Here is a 17,287-nt window from a genome sequence, read left to right on the forward strand (position 1 = left end):
ATAAGGTCAGTCACTAAACACTACTCTATTTGGTACATATCTTATTAGCTTTTAAATTTTAATATTTCTAAATCAAATTAGGCACTAAATACTACCCTATTTCTCACTAACATAATTGAATTTTATCTACTTTGAAGCAAATAAAATTTCACTTGAAAAACAACAAGTGGAATAAAAATACTACAAAAGCGAATCTAATAGGATGCTAAATGTCTTTTTTTAATTATTTAATGGATTAATATTCGGTATATTATCAGTATTTTTTTTATTTCATAAGCAGTATTAAAAAATTGTCATGTATAAAATATTATCCAAAATGTTAATAGATATATATTTCTAATTTACATTTCTTCATTTTATAAGAGAAAGATGAAAAAAAAATGTATAATGTCTCAATTTAATGTTATGCATAGATTTTTTAACATAAGTTATTTATTGCTTAAAGTGGCAGGTCAAATTTAAGGTGGTTGAAATTATCTTTGGTGCTTTCCCATATATATATATATATAAAAGTGTGAATTATTGGTTTCAATGTATGTATGTTTATAATTTGATTTGTATCAAAGACAATAATGTAATAATTTGATTTCTTTAGTTTGTAAATGTAATCATCACTTGTTTGCTTCTTATTTTCTTTATTATAATTAAATAATAAAAAATATATTTGCACCAAAATAGAATTAACAATCTTCATCATTACATTAACATTAGTATTAGGTTGTTAATCTTTTGAATTTTGTATGTGTAATGATTTTATGTTCAAATAACAAAATGGACCACAAAAGTTTTAGATGTCAATGTTGAAGGTAAAAGAAAATACTGGTCATCCCTATACGATTTATCTTAGTGTGGCAAACAAGGAAGACGGCCAGGCCAACAACCTAAATGTTGTTAAATTTCATTTTAACCCCTTTTGAGCTTTATTTTTCTTTTCCAATTTTATTTTAACTGTATAATCATTATCTTAAAATGTGGTAATTTGTGTATGCCCTCTCAAAATTTTCCAATTTTTTTTAAATTTTGACTTCTTGTATAGAATTTGTAAATTTTAATGATAATTTTGATAATATTTATTGTTTAATTTGGTAAATTCATATAAAGTAGTATTTAGATAAAATCGGCATTGTTGTAACGACATTTTATTATAATAATCAAGTTTGTTGTAGAACTAATTTTTTATGTTTTATTTTTATTATTTATAACAACTTTTCATCTATAATAGTAACAACCATAAAATATGAAGTATACTCTTTATTAAGATAGTTCTTTATAACAACTTCATCATAGGTTTTAGTAAAATTAATTTTATTTCTAAGTTAAATAAAAATAATAAATTTTAGTTGAAATGAAATAAAAATTTTAAAATTTATATAAAATATATTAATAATATTTTATTAAATAAAAATAATATTTAATAAATGAAATTACATTTGTAAATTTTATTAAAGATATGATATTAATCTCACAAATTAATATTATTAATAATATATTATAGTTTTTTAGATTTAAAATTTTAAGATTTTAAAATATGATCCAAAATATTAAATATTGTTATAGGTGTTTCTAATGCTATACTGTTATAAGTGTATAACTACCTCTTTGTAACAACTAAAAAATTTGAACAAACAAATAAAATTATTATAAAGAGGGTCGTCTATATTAATTTAATAAAAAATAAAATTAAGTCATTATCGTATTTAAAATCAAATAATTGCATTATCTAAATATTGATTTAGAAGTCAAGGTCTTACGTTGTCTCTTTCGGGGGCCAGTTGCTACAGTTGGTCGGCCATGAGGACATGGGATTTATATTTAATAATTTGTCCAAGGAAATGAGGAAGTGGTTAAAGAGTGGGAATCCTCAAATTTCTGCATTTGATCAACTTGTACATATAATTTAATAATCTCCATGAATTTTGTGAAATGAAAATGAAGTGATTCATTATATTGATAATCGACCTTTCACTGTTCATTGTAATATTTGAGTGCTAATCCTATGCTTCATGATTAAAGATTGTATGTATTTTCGTACAAAGTAACCCATAATCCGTGTATGTATAAATCAATTAAGTGTCGAGTTTTGATAAATAATAATATTTTGACTAATTGTAATTTGGAAAAAGTTACTGTGATCATTTTGTTGGGATTCTTACTTTTAAACTTTAAAAAGAACAGATATTCAGAATCTACTTTTATTGTTTTATAAGAGAAATATATTTGTTGGCATGGGAGCTTTTGGCGCATGCCATCATGACTTTCGGGTCCCATGATTGACATTATTTTCCAGTGTAAAGCATCAAGAACTGCCCTCCTTGGCATCCGAAAATTATTACTAAAATTCATACAAAAAACAATTACTATGGCTGAATCCTTTGCATTCGAGATCGCCGGAAAAGTATTGGGGAAACGAGGGATTGCTGCCTATGAAACAATTTCTAACAGAACTTGTATATCTATTAAAATGGCAGGTCGAATTTGATCATGTTGAAGATCTTAAAAAGACAACGATATGGTAGAGTTTGAATTGTTGGTTCCAAATGTATATATGTTTGTAATTTGATTTGTATCAAAGAAAATGATGTAATAATTTGATTTTAAATTTTAAACTCCATGTTGTGCGGAAGCGTGTAAAAGAGTAAAATTATTGTACTAAAAAATCACACTAAGTTCAATTCCCAGGAAAAAGAGGTGGATCGCAAGGATCGCTTAAGTACCAGGTCTTTCCTAGCCAGAATATCCCTCAATCGTAATTTAATAGCACAATAAATCACTACAATCACACACACAATTCATGCAGAATAATACAATAAAGAACACAAGAATTTAACGAGGTTCAGCAAATTTTGCCTACTTCCTCGGGCACTACCAAATATATTTCACTCCAAAATACAAGTGAGAATTTACAAAGAGAGAGAGAGAAAACAATGCCTTAAGTAGAGAATGGCAAGTTTGAGATACAGAATGAGAGATGGTTATGCCTATTTATAGTTGAGGTTCAGGGATCAACTTGCAAAGTCACTTTACAATTAGGGACCATATATTGCAAATATCTCAGATTTTATTATGCCAATATCTCGATACCCATATCTTTGACTTTCCAATATTTGATACACATATCTTTGACTTTCTATTATTTGATACCCATATCTTTGATTTTCCATAAATATGGATAATTCCCAATAATCTCCACCTTGAAGATTTGATTCGAGTAATCTTATCTTCACACAATTCTCTCTGCCTTTGTCAACAACACTTGATAGTGCCTTCTTCAACTGTTAAACATGCAGAATATTGATCAAGTTCAAACAATGTTCGAACTTGATTGTTGTTACCACCTTGGTCATCATATCTGCGGGATTATCTGCAGTCTTAATCTTCTGAAGGTGAATTTTCCCCTCATCAATAATTTCCCGCACAAAGTGGAAACGTACATCGATATGCTTTGTACGTGCATGATAGACTTGATTCTTTGCTAAATACACATTAATATGCTCCTGGACCAATCCCAAGGTTTTAACCATACCTTGTAACCAAATAGCTTCCTTTACAGCCTCTGTTACAGCCATGTATTCAGCTTCTGTGGTTGACAACGCAACTGTAGACTGCAGTGTAGACTTCCAACTTATTGGTCCTCCAGCAAGAGTAAACACATAACCAGTGGTTGATCTTCGTTTGTCCAAATCACCGGCATAATCAGAATCAACGTACCCAACAACACCTTTACCAAGTGTAGTATCCTGCTTGAACAGTAATCCAATATCCATGGTCTTATGAATATACCGTAGAATCCATTTCACAGCTTGCCAATGTCCTTTTCCAGGATTATGCATATACCTGCTCACTATACTAACTGCCTGTGAAATGTCGGGTCTTGTACACACCATTGCATACATCAAGCTACCTACTGCACTAGAATACGGAACTTGTAACATGTATTCTTGTTCCGTATTTGTCGAAGGAGATAGTTGTGCAGAAAGCTTGAAATGAGAAGCCAACGGGGTACTTACAGCTTTAGTCTGCTCGTTCATGCCAAACTTCTGTAGTATCTTCTTTAAATATTTCTTCTGAGATAAACTAACTCTGCCATGAGCTCTATCCCTACATATTTCCATGCCAAGGATCTTCTTAGCTTCACCTAGATCTTTCATCTCAAACTCAAGGTTGAGTTGAGTCTTCAATCTCTCAATTTCAACTTTACTCTTAGATGCTATCAACATATCATCAACATATAAGAGCAAGTATACGAAAAATCTTTCTTGTAGCTTCTGAAAATACACGCAATGATCAAATTTACTTCTTGTATACCTTTGCCCTTTCATGAACTGATCAAATCGCTTGTACCACTGCTTTGGAGATTGTTTCAATCCATAAAGCGACTTTGTCAGTTTGCAAACCCAATTTTCTTTATCTGCAACCTTGAACCCAACTGGCTGAATCATATAGATTTCCTCTTCCAAATCACCGTGTAAAAATGCGGTCTTCACATCGAGCTGAACTAGTTCAAGATCATATTGCGCAACCAAGGCTAGCAAAATCCGAATAGACGAATGCTTCACAACTGGAGAAAATACTTCATTGTAGTCTATTCCTTCTTTCTGAGCGTAACCCTTTGCTACCAATCTAGCCTTGTATCGAACTTCATTTTTATCAGGAAATCCTTCCTTCTTTGCATATACCCATTTGCATCCAATTGCCTTCTTTCCTTTAGGTAGTGTCACCAATTCCCAAGTCCTATTTTTATGAAGAGACTGCATTTCTTCATTCATAGCTTGCTTCCACTTTACACTATCAGAGTTACTTCTTGCTTCTGTGTAAGTAGAAGGAACATCATCATCTGCAATTGGAAGTGCATAGGCCACCATATCATCAAAGCGAGCAGGCATACGAATCTCTTTTCTTGGCCTTCTATATGCAATTGAATCATGTTGTTGTAGAAGTTCTTGGGTCGAAACTTCTTCATCATTTGTTCCTTCAATATTAGCTGGATCATCATTAACCTTTTCAAGCTCCACCTGTTGCAAAGTGCCACTGGTTGTGTTATCCTTTTGTGAATCATTGTTCTTCATCATGGTTGATTCATCAAAAGTCACATCTCTACTGAAAATTATTTTCCTTGTATCAGGACACCAGAGACGGTATCCTTTTACTCCACCAGTTATACCCATGAATAATGCTTTCTTTGCTCTTGGGTCTAACTTAGATTCTTTTACATGATAATATGCAGTGGAACCAAAAATATGTAAAGAATCATAATCAATAGCAGGTTTACCAGTCCACATCTCCATAGGAGTTTTTCTATTTATTGCAGCTGATGGCAAACGGTTCATTAGATGGCACGCATATGTAACTGCCTCAGCCCAAAATTCTTTGCCCAATCCAGCATTGGACAACATACATCAAACTTTCTCCAGTATAGTTCGATTCATTCGTTCTGCCACCCCATTTTGCTGTGGTGTATCCCGAACAGTGAAGTGTCGCACAATGCCCTCATCTTGGCATACTTGTAGAAATGGATCGTTTTTGTACTCAGTACCATTATCTGATCGAAGTCGTTTGACCTTTCGACCAGTCTGAGTCTCCACCATCTTCTTCCATTTCAGAAATGCATCCAAAACTTCACTTTTTCTTTTCATTAGATACACCCATACTTTTCTTGAATAATCATCAACAAAAGTAACAAAATAGTGCATACCTCCCAAAGAAGCTACTTTGGTAGGTCCCCACACATCACTATGAACGTAGTCCAGAATTCCTTTCGTATTGTGAATTGCTGGACCAAATTTTACCCTCTTCTGCTTGCCCAAAACACAATGTTCACAGAATTCCATTTTGCAAGAATTTGCACCTTTCAATAAGCCTTGCTTCACCAATGTCTGCAAAGCTTTTTCACCAGCATGTTCCAATCGCATATGCCATAATCTGGTAGCCTCTGAATCTACATCTTTTGTAGAAACTGTTGATGTTGATCCAATAACTGTACTTCCATTTAAAAAATACAAGTTATTTCTTCTTGTGCCTTTCATCACCGTCAGTTGCCCAGCTACTACTTTTAGTAATCCATCTCTCAAAGTGATTGTGAGCCCTTTAGATTCTAGGGCACCTAATGAGATGAGATTTTTTTTCAGGCTAGGTACGTAACGAACATCTATCAAGACTTGGATTGAGCCGTCGTGATTCTTCAATTGGACTATACCCACTCCCATTGTCTTACAAGCACTATCATTTCCCATAAGAACAATTCCACCTTCTAGCTCTTTAAGACTAGAAAACCAGTCCTTATTAGGACACATATGGTAAGTACATCCTGAATCCAAAATCCACTCATCCGTTTGACATGCCATTGCCATGCCAACCAAGCTAAAGTCTGACTCGTCATCATGCTCTGCTACACATGCATTAGAAATAGCCTTGCCCTTTTGTAGCTTAGGACAATTCTTTTTCCAATGCCCTTTTTCACGGCAAAAGGCACATTCATCTTTGGCGGGTCTCCCTTTGGACTTTCCCCTTCTACCAGATTTGCTGCTGTGTGAACGACCTCTTACTGTTAAGACTTCTGCGGTTGTATCTCTGTGATCTCTTTTATCTTTCTTTCGAGTCTCAGATCTATACAACGCACTACAGACTGCATCAAATGTGATTGTATCCTTCCCATGAAGCAATGTGGTGGTAAGATAATCATATTCATCAGGAAGAGAATTCAACAACAGTAATGCCTTGTCTTCATCTTCAAATTTCTCATCCAAACTTAGCAAGTCTGCTAAAATTTTGTTGAATGAGTTCACATGGTCATTCATCGACATACCGGGTGCATACGTGAATCGATAAAGTTTCTTTTTCATATAAAGCCTATTTTCAAGACTTTTTGTTAGAAACTTTTCTTCCAGTGTATCCCACAACTTCTTCGCTGATGTCTCCCTCATGACAGAGTACTTCTGCTCTTTGGCCAAACATAGGCGAATTGTTCCACATGCCTGTCTATTGATCTTGGCCCACTCCTTGTCATCCATCTTGTCAGGTTTTTCTTCAAGGGCTATATCCAGCTCTTGCTGACATAAGACATCCAGGATCTCACATTGCCACATACCAAAATTATTGGTACCATCAAATTTCTCTACTTCAAATTTCGCATTGGTCACAGTAGTCTTTGACGATGACTTTTCCATTTTTTTTCTCCTCAATCCCAACTACAGTACGTGAACAGTGCCGTGAACGATCGTATTCCCCAAGTACGAATCTAGCTCTGATACCAATTGTTGTGCGGAAGCGTGTAAAAGAGTAAAATTATTGTACTAAAAAATCACACTAAGTTCAATTCCCAGGAAAGAGAGGTGGATTGCAAGGATCGCTTAAGTACCAGGTCTTTCCTAGCCAGAATATCCCTCAATCGTAATTTAATAGCACAATAAATCACTACAATCACACACACAATTCATGCAGAATAATAAAATAAAGAACACAAGAATTTAACGAGGTTCAGCAAATTTTGCCTACGTCCTCGGGCACTACCAAATATATTTCACTCCAAAATACAAGTGAGAATTTACAAAGAGAGAGAGAGAAAACAATGCCTTAAGTAGAGAATGGCAAGTTTGAGATACAGAATGAGAGATGGTTATGCCTATTTATAGTTGAGGTTCAGGGATCAACTTGCAAAGTCACTTTACAATTAGGGACCATATATTGCAAATATCTCAGATTTTATTATGCCAATATCTCGATACCCATATCTTTGACTTTCCAATATTTGATACCCATATCTTTGACTTTTCAATATTTGATACCCATATCTTTGACTTTCTATTATTTGATACCCATATCTTTGATTTTCCATAAATATGGAAAATTCCCAATACTCCAGTAAATGAACAGCTTTTAAAATTATAAAATTAATAATAAAAAGGTAAAAATTCTGTACTAGAGGGAAAATTTTCCAAAATGATTGAATTGTATACTATTATTAAAAATTATAAATAAATTCTAATTTAAAATGATATTTAAAATTTAATTCTGAAAAGATACTCATTTTAAATATAATTAAAAAAAGAAATATTTTGGAATTAACTCAATATTTTCATATGCTTCGTATAATATATATATCTACTCGACCCTAAGTAGATGAGATAAATAGAATAACAGAAGAAAAACAGACCCAAGGGTTGGAAACTTTACCTGGTGCAACATCTTGTTTGATTGGATGAATCATAATCAACAAGTCTTGCTGTGTCAAAATCCGAGACAAAAGCCTCTAGATTTGGGTTTAATAAAATGTTATTCCTTGATGTCTGGATGAACTATTGGTGGAAGACAGTCAAGATTGTATCTTTGATTATTTTTACTCATTTGATCCGATCCAGCTCCAATGCTTCATTATCATCCGCGAAGACGCAAAATAAGCTCCATTGGGTCGGTCATGTATTCGTAAATAAAAAATATGCAACTATCATGGGACAAAATCCATGAAGTTTCACCATGTCCTTGTGTTGTATTTCTGATAATATTTTTACCTCATTCCTGAAACTCCTGTCAGAAGCCGAGACCTCTGCTTCTGTCCGGTGAAGTTTTTTTTAAGGCAGCAATCTTTCCACATGGTAACTAACTGTGCTTTATAAATACTACCATAACCACCAGTTCCAATACAATATCGGATGTTAAAGTCTTCTGTCGCCTCGATGATGTCTTAAAATGCAATTCTTCCATCAATGTTCAAAATAACTCATGTAAAATTGAATAGGGCCTCTCTAGGGAATCATAGAATAGATCGACCTTTTCCGTAGGCATCAAGGATTTAGAAATAATGCCCCTTAGGTTGTTTTGGCTAATATCCATAGCTTTGATGTAGACCGTGTTGCCATATTGATGTGGTATTTCTCTGACAATTAAGGTATGATTTATATCAATAATATTATTTGAACAAGTGAAAACTTCAAAAAAAATACTTTCGTTCAAATAATTCAAACTCGAAAATATAGGCAAAGATAATAGGTTCAACTATTTTAAATTGGTCAAATTATCCACAGCATAAGAGATATGACCACTAATGTTCAAACAAACCATTTTCAGACTCATCAAAATATTCAAGTTTCCCCAGTCTCTTAGTCTTGATCTAGTTTAAACAGGTTTATTGCTTTTGAAGTCAAGGTCTTCCTTCTATCTTTTGGAGCCCAGTCGTTATGGTTTATCGGCCATGAGAGGACACTGACCCACGCCGAAACCGTTACTATCTTCATCTGGAATTTCTCCATTAAGATCATTCCACGAAACACCCTAAAAAAAAGGTTGTGGGTCAGATTAAATTCCAAAGGTGCATGTATTTCTTTAACTTTTCTAGGCTTTTGCATTGGAGTTGCAATTGACTGTTGTTTATATCAACAAAAATCATAGGATATATTATTTTAATAAATTTTATGAAATGTAATTGAAATAATCTTTTATTATTAATGTATAAAATTTTAAATTTTAAATTAAAATATGAATAAATATAACAAAAAGGATTAAATCATAACATTAATAGAAAATAACCTGGCTGGATGCGGAGGGGGTTTGAGGGATATGCTGTGTGATGTCTTTGGTCTCCTTGGCATGATGGAGTCGAACGAAGCGGAAGTTCTTGCTATTAAAAGAGTGTTGGAGGTTTTCGAGAGATGTGGCGAGTTTCATCAAAGTGGGTAAAGATAAAAATGAATTGATGAGAAATTAATCAAATGTTTTAAGGCATATAATTATATAATTTTCTCTAACATTGTGTTTGCTTTTACCTATAAAAGGTAAAAAATGATTTTTTTAAGAAAAGATATTTTTCTCAATTTTTAAAGTTAGGACTAAATTGATAGATTTTGTAAATGTTGAGGACTAAGTTTATTAATTTTTTTTAGAATTAGAACTAAAATAATAAATTTTATAAACATTGAGCGCTAAATTTATTAAACATTTTATATTTAGGAACAAAATAGAATGTATAAACACTATAACTAATTTTATTATTAGACCAATAAGAAAAGCCCACATCAGCTTGGGGTGACTAAAATATTTAATTTTGAAAAGTTTAGTGACTAAATCAAAAAAATAAATAGTTGGGTAACTAAAATAGAACGAAAGGTATAGTCAAGTGACCATTTCTATAATTAACACATAAAAAATAATTTTTAGTATGTTCCGTCATTATCTAACAGAAAAATTTAATGGAGGGGCTAAATTGCATGTTTTGAAATATATAAAAATTAATTTATCTATTTTTCAGTAAAAAGACAGAAGTACAATCTACCCCTAAATACAAGGACTTCTTGATACTTTTACTATCCATTCAATATAAATTATTGAAGATATATCTGTGATATATTTTTTATTTATTGTAATTATTAAGAATTTTTATTCAAATTCAGTTTAACAATTATGGAGTTTATTAAATATTATTTTTTATTCAATATAACTAATGTTAATTTTTTAAGAAGAATTATTATCAATTGAGTCTTAATCTTATATTGTTATATTGAAAACCGTGTGGGAAGATAATTGTGGGTAATTTGTCCAAAAAATAATAATAATAAGGAATTACTTAAAACAGTGGGAATCTCCAAATTTGTGCATTTGATGAACTTGTACATATAATTGAATGGCCATGACTTTTGTGAGAAGATTGTGAATTTAAAATGAAAGAGTGGGAATTATGAACTCATTCATTATTTTGATAATCCACCTCTCCTGTTCAACACCTTTTTATTTTTCATTTAAATATTAGAAACACTAAAGTAATCCTGTTTACCTGTTGTGTTTGTTTTTCTTTTATTGTTTAGTGGGAGTAGTTATGATTCTTCTTTAATTTTATTCTTATATTTGAGTGCTAATCCGATGGTTCACGATTAAAGATAGTATATAGTTTCGTATAAAGTAGACCATAATCAGTATATATATAAACATATAAATCAATTAAGTGTCGGGTTTTGATAAATTATCATTTTGTTGGTATTCTAACATTTAAGCCTTAAAAAGAATCTACTTTCATTGTTTTATAAGAGGAATATATGTGTTGGCATGGAAGCTTTTGGCGCATGCCAATCTTGACAATTTGGATTTGTTGGCTTCCAATTTCAAGCACCCATAATTTATATTATTTTTCTGTGTAAAGCTTCAAGAACTGCCCTCCTCGGCATCTAATACCTTGGAATCCGAAAATTATTACTACAATTCATACAACAAACAATTACCATGGCTGAATCCTTTGCATTCGAGATCGCCGCAAAAGTATTGGAGAAACTAGGGAGTGCTGCCTATGAAAGAATTAGCTTGGCATGGGGTGTTCGAGAGGAGTTTGAAAAGCTTAAGCTGACCCTAGCTGTTATCGGAGCTGTGGTCCTGGATGCTGAACAACAACAGGCTTGTAGCCAGGAGCTCAGTCTTTGGCTACAAAGGTTCAAAGATGCTTGCTACGACGTGGAAGATTTGATAGACGAGTTCGAGATCCAAGAGTTGAGGAGGCAAGTCCTGGAACGGAGCACTGGAAGTAAGGTACGCCATTTCTTTTTTGGCTCTAACCCTTTGGCATTTCGCTTTATGATGGGCAATAAGATCAAAAAGGCAAACGAGATGTTGGATGAGATTGCAGCTAACAAGGCCAAGTTTCATCTCACTCCAAAACATGAAACTAATGTCATCCATCGTGAGAGGGAAACCTACTCCTTTGTTAAGACATCTAGTGTCATCGGTCGAGATGAAGCTAAACAACACCTGGTCAACTTCTTAATGGATCCAACTGATGGGGAAGATATCCCTGTCCTTCCCATAGTTGGGATCGGAGGTATTGGGAAAACTACCCTGGCCCAATTGGTGTTTAATGAGGAGAGTGTGAAGTCGCATTTTGAATTGAGAATCTGGGTGTGTGTTACAGAGGATTTTGACGTCAAACAACTGATGATAAAAATCATTAAATCTGCCAATGGCAGAGAGAGCAAGGACATGAATAAGGAGGAATTACATAAAGCTTTACAAGATTGTTTGAATGGTAAAAGATTTTTTATGGTACTAGATGATGTTTGGAACGAGGACAAGAAAAAATGGAGTGAGCTGAAAGATTTGTTGGGTGGGGGAGCCCAAGGGAGTAGAATCATTGTCACAACTCGTAGCCGCAAAGTGGCTACAATCACAGGCACAATCCCTCCATACGATTTAGAGCATCTTTCTTATGAGAATTGTCTATCATTGTTTCTTAAACTTGCCTTTAAAGAAGGTGAAGAGAAACAACATGACAATCTTGTAAGAATCGGGGAAGGAATTGTTCAAAAATGCAAAGGGGTTGCTTTGGCCGTGAAGACTTTAGGCAGCCTACTCTGTTCAACTAGGGTACAACATGATTGGGAACTTGTGAGAGATAGTGAACTATGGAAGTTGAAACAGGAGGAAAATGACATCTTGCCTGCTCTAAAACTAAGTTATGATCATTTGCCCTGGTATTTAAAGCAATGTTTTGCTTTTTGTTCAGTTTTTCCAAAAGATTTTGAATTAAATCCTCTCTATTTGATCTCCCTTTGGACGGCAAATGGCTTTTTGCAATCACCATACGAAAATGAAGAGCCAAAAGATATTGGGAATCGGTATATACAAGAGTTACTATCAAGATCTTTCTTCCAACAAGTTGAAGATAAGATTTTTACTTTCACCTTCAAAATGCATGATTTAGTACATGATCTCGCATTATCAGTGGCGCAAAATGAGGTGAATCCATGTAATCATTATTCGACTGGGAATGTTCGACATTTAAGGTTTGATCTATCAAAGCAAGATGCTTCCCAGTTGGCAAATAACTTGAATCGTCTGCAATCACTTTTCTTATCAGATAAAGAAGGAAAGGCTGATAGCGAATCTCTTATTGCAGAAGTCATCTCAAGGTCTAAACATTTGAGGGTGTTAGGTATGTCTAAGTGTAGTTTTGAACAATTGCCAAACAACATACGTTATTTAAAGCAGTTGAGATATTTGAGCCTAGTCGATAATGGAAATATAAAAAGACTTCCAAATTCCATTTGCAATTTGCAGAGCTTGCAAACACTTGATCTTGGTGGATGCAGGGGAATTGAAGAGTTACCAAAAGACATAAGGTACCTAATTAGCCTTAGAGAATTAAGGGTAACAACAAAACAGACGCGTTTGCAAGAGAATGGAATATCGTGCCTAACTTCTCTTCGGATTTTGTCCTTTTTTGAATGTGAAAATTTAGAAAATTTGTTTGAAGACATTCAAAACCTAACAGCTCTCCGAGAATTGTACATATATGAATGCCACAACTTGGTTTCATTGCCACAAGGTTTAAAATACCTACCTACATTTGAAAATTTGTCAATTTTAAATTGTGAAAAGCTTGATCTCACTATGGAGGAGTTGGAACTTGAAAAGGAAGAAGGTGGTAGCCTTAGAAAATTGAGGATCGGAGGAGTGCCAAAGCTGGAGTCACTACCCCGATGGATTCTTCTAGGATCCACCCAAACTTTGCAGCACTTGTGTATCAGAAAATTGGAGAATCTCTGCACGTTACCAACGTGGTTCCAACATTTCACATCCCTTCAAAATCTTTACATTATAAATTGCCCAAAACTGTCGTGTCTATCAGAAGGGATGCAACACCTCACTGCACTCAAAAGATTAAGGATTGGAGGGTGTCCAAAATTAAACAAAAGATGCATTGAAGAAACTGGTGAAGACTGGCCTAAGATTGCTCATGTCCCTGACTTTTTATTGTGGTGACTTCGAGATAACAACAAATGACAAATAGATAAGGTAAGTCACCAAACACGACTCCATTTGGTACATATCTTATTAGCTTTCAAATTTTAATATTTCTAAATCAAATTAGGTACTAAATACTACCCTATTTCTCACTAACATAATTGAATTTTATCTACTCTAAAACAAATAAAACTTCACTTGAAAAACTAGTGAAATAAAAATACTTCAAAAGCGAATCTAATAGGATGCTAAATATCTTTTTTAATTATTTAATGGATTAATATTTAATATATTGTTAGTATTTTTTTAATTCCATAAACAATATTAAAAAATTGTCATATATATAAGATATTATCCAAATATATATTTCCAATTTACATTTCTTCATTTTATAAGAGGAAGATGAAAAAAGAAATTTATAATGTCTCAATTTAATGTTATGGAGAGATTTTCTAACACAACTTATTTATTGATTAAAGTGGCAGGTCAAATTTAAAGAGGTTGAAGTTATCTTTGGTGCTTTCCCATGTATTTATACATATAAAGTGTGAATTATTATTGGTTTCAATGTATATATGTTTAGACCATTCATTTCTTATTTTATCTATAAAAATGAGCCATTTTAAATTTTATTTATTAAAATGGGTTAAAAAATCCAAAACGCGCCTACATGGAAGCTTTTAAGAGGAAATTTCATAAAAACGCGTTGACGGGGATCTGTTTTTGCCCGTTCTCATACTAAATTTTCAACTTTAGTAAATGAACAACTTTCAAAATTATAGTAGAAAATTGATAATAAAAAAGAAAAAAATTATATATATAGACTAAAGGAAGAAAAAAAGACAATTTCTAAAAATTTCACCAACACAACTAAATGTTCATGTTTTTATTAAACTTTTATTTTATGTATTTAGCATGAGATAATTTTATTGTATATTTTTAAAAATAATGTTGTGGATAATTTTGTTATTTAATGTGTAAAATATTTTTTTCTTGTTTACTTTAGATTTGTTAAATAATAAAATTTTATTTGTGAAGTTTATTAATGAGTGTTTTATATAATCAATTAAAATTTTTATATTTGAAATTATTTAATTTAATTAATGTAATGAACCAACAGCTACGGGTATCAGAAATTGAGTTTTCAGGTCATTGTTTTCGTAAATTGAATTCGTAAATATTTATTAGAAATATTTATGAATGTTAGTTGAGTGATTAATTAAGATTTGATTTAGTGAATTAGTTTGAATTTAGAGTAATTTGAAGAAAGGATTAGATTGCATAAAGAATAAAAATTTAATTATAGACTAAAGAAAAATGAAGGGACTAAATTAGCAAATAGACCCTAAGTGACAAGTGTGTGGTAATAGTGAATTACATGTGGAATAGTTATAAAACATATATTGGTAATTATTAGTATTTACTTATAAAATAAGTAAATGATATTATATTATTATTAAGAAAGTAGAACGAAACAGAGAAGGGAAGGAAAGAAAGAAAAGAGAAAGAAAAAAGAAAGGAAAAATAGGGTTTTAAGGTTCAAAGCTTACGTGATAAGTCAATTTGATCCATTTTTTTGTAATTTTGATGTTTATGGAATCCTAGAGATAAGTACTATTTAAATTATGTGGAAATTTTGAAAGTTAGTTGATTATTAGATGTAAATTATGTTGACCAAATGGAAGAATTAAGAGTTAAAGTGATAGAAATTCAAGTTAGAAGTGGGAGAAGGATTGAATTGTAAAAAGAGGTGCAAGTTTTGGTAGAGTAGGGATCAAATTGAAAGAATTTCAGAATTAATGTTTTATGGTGAAATTTGAGGGGTGAAAATTGTTTAAAGTGTGAATTGAATGATAATAAAAGATTTGTTTTGAAGAAAAAGAATTAGCTATGGTTTAGGGACTAAATTGGAATTTAGGCAAAAGTTGTATAGAGATTTAAATGTATAATGTGAAATGGTATATTGATCATTTTTTAAATAGCTTAATTTTTTCTATAGCTAACGTAGTACTTGAGGCATCAACAAAGAAAAGAAAAGAGAAGGCGGACGAAGAGTAATTTGAGAATTTCGGTCTGTATTTCTATAAACCATACTTAATAATTAATTGTTGCTTTTATTACTTAACATATGTGGTAAATGAATTAGAGGTAAGTATTGTTGTTTTTTAAAAATGTATTGAATTGATATTGATTGAAATTGTATATTGATTGGAAATTGAATTATGAATTGAAATACCCTATTAACAATGTCGGGATAAGTCAGATATAGTTGGCATGACATAGGATTGGAAGTGTTCAGGGATATTCGACCTTGAGTCGATAAGGCACTACAAGTGTCATATTACTGTTACTGTTCCGGATAATTTCGATGAAGTACTGAGTACCATACTGTTACTGTTACTGTTTACTTCGGCTTGGCCGATGAGGCACTATATGCCATACTGGTGTGTTGGTTGGATCCGTGTATCCGTCCAGGTCCAAGTTATGTTAGTAGGGGGTAAACTACTGTACTGCATAATTGAACGATACTGTCTGATTTTGAATAACTACTGAGACTGTATATTTCACCTAAAATAGCCATAAAGATTGATGTTATTATGAAATGAAGTGTATGATTGAATTACTATGATTTGCTAAATTATAATTTCATAGTCCAAATGTATAAAAGCTATTGTTTGATTTAAGTATTGTTTATAGAAATACCACTGAGTGTATACTCAGCATACGGTTTGTTTCCGTGCGCAGGTTAGGTACAAAAGTGATTAACGACTCGGCATCCAATCTACTCCCAAACTCAAAGTGGTGAAGTACTCTCCTTTTTGATAATTGGCATGTACCTAGGAAGTCAAAATGGTCATTTTGGAATGTTATTGTAAATGTCATTGTGAATGCTAATGGTTGAGCATATAATTTGCTAAAGTTAGTGTGGAATATGCATATTTTGGGTATGATTATAAACAAGCTTGGTTAGCATAGTATTGTATAGTTTTGTTGATACAAATTGCGGTACCAATGAGGGTATATCGGTTGGACGTTTTAGTTGGTCAACTGACTATGCTTGAGATGTGTTTAATCGAAGTTTGATTAAGTTAAAAGTTTAGGAATTAAATTGCTTGTGGATCAAGATTTGCAGGGTTGGTAAACTTGAGTTATAAGGCTCAATTTGAGTCTACACGGCCTGGCACACAGGCGTGTGACCAGACCGTGTGAGACACGCGACTTGCACACGGGCATGTTGTTAGGCCGTGTGTCCCCTGCACCTAAATTTTGTAAAACAGAATGTCCAGGTTTTACCACACTGGCAGAGACACAGGCGTGTGTTTTAGCCGTGTGTGGAACACGGCCAAAGCACAGGGGCATGTGCCCTGGCCGTGTGAAAACTGCACTAGATTTGAATTGAAAATAAATACACAAGGGCTAAGCACACGGGCGTGTGAGTTGGCCATGCGAAACCAGTTTGTCAAGAGTAATAAGTCAGAGAGCTACACGGCTAGAGAACACAGGCGTTTTTATACCGTGTGAGCCACACGGTATGCTAACACAGGCATGTCATGAAGACACACGTGCTTGTCTC

General features: G+C 32.9%; 1 protein-coding gene across 4 annotated transcripts; it reads left to right on the forward strand.

Moving 5' to 3' along the window:
* The first annotated feature begins 10,977 nt into the window (after positions 1-10,977).
* Positions 10,978-16,726, forward strand: LOC107963766 (putative disease resistance protein RGA3). Of its 4 annotated transcripts, XR_001702035.2 has the most exons (3): positions 10,978-13,764; positions 15,713-15,784; positions 16,459-16,726. XR_001702035.2 is itself a non-coding variant. In XM_016900234.2 (2 exons), exon 1 carries the CDS (start codon positions 11,203-11,205, stop codon positions 13,729-13,731), a length of 2,529 nt encoding a protein of 842 aa, XP_016755723.2. In that variant the 5' UTR covers positions 10,978-11,202; the 3' UTR covers positions 13,732-13,764; positions 14,193-14,579. The 4 variants fall into 4 exon arrangements, 3 of the variants coding, with proteins under 3 accessions (XP_016755723.2, XP_016755722.2, XP_040961663.1); XM_016900234.2 differs by lacking the exons at positions 15,713-15,784; positions 16,459-16,726 and adding an exon at positions 14,193-14,579; XM_016900233.2 differs by lacking the exon at positions 15,713-15,784 and having other exon boundaries at positions 10,979-13,764.
* The last annotated feature ends 561 nt before the right edge of the window (positions 16,727-17,287 follow it).

This window comes from Gossypium hirsutum, chromosome A03 (genome assembly GCF_007990345.1).
Source record: "Gossypium hirsutum isolate 1008001.06 chromosome A03, Gossypium_hirsutum_v2.1, whole genome shotgun sequence".
Taxonomy (NCBI): Eukaryota; Viridiplantae; Streptophyta; class Magnoliopsida; order Malvales; family Malvaceae; genus Gossypium; species Gossypium hirsutum.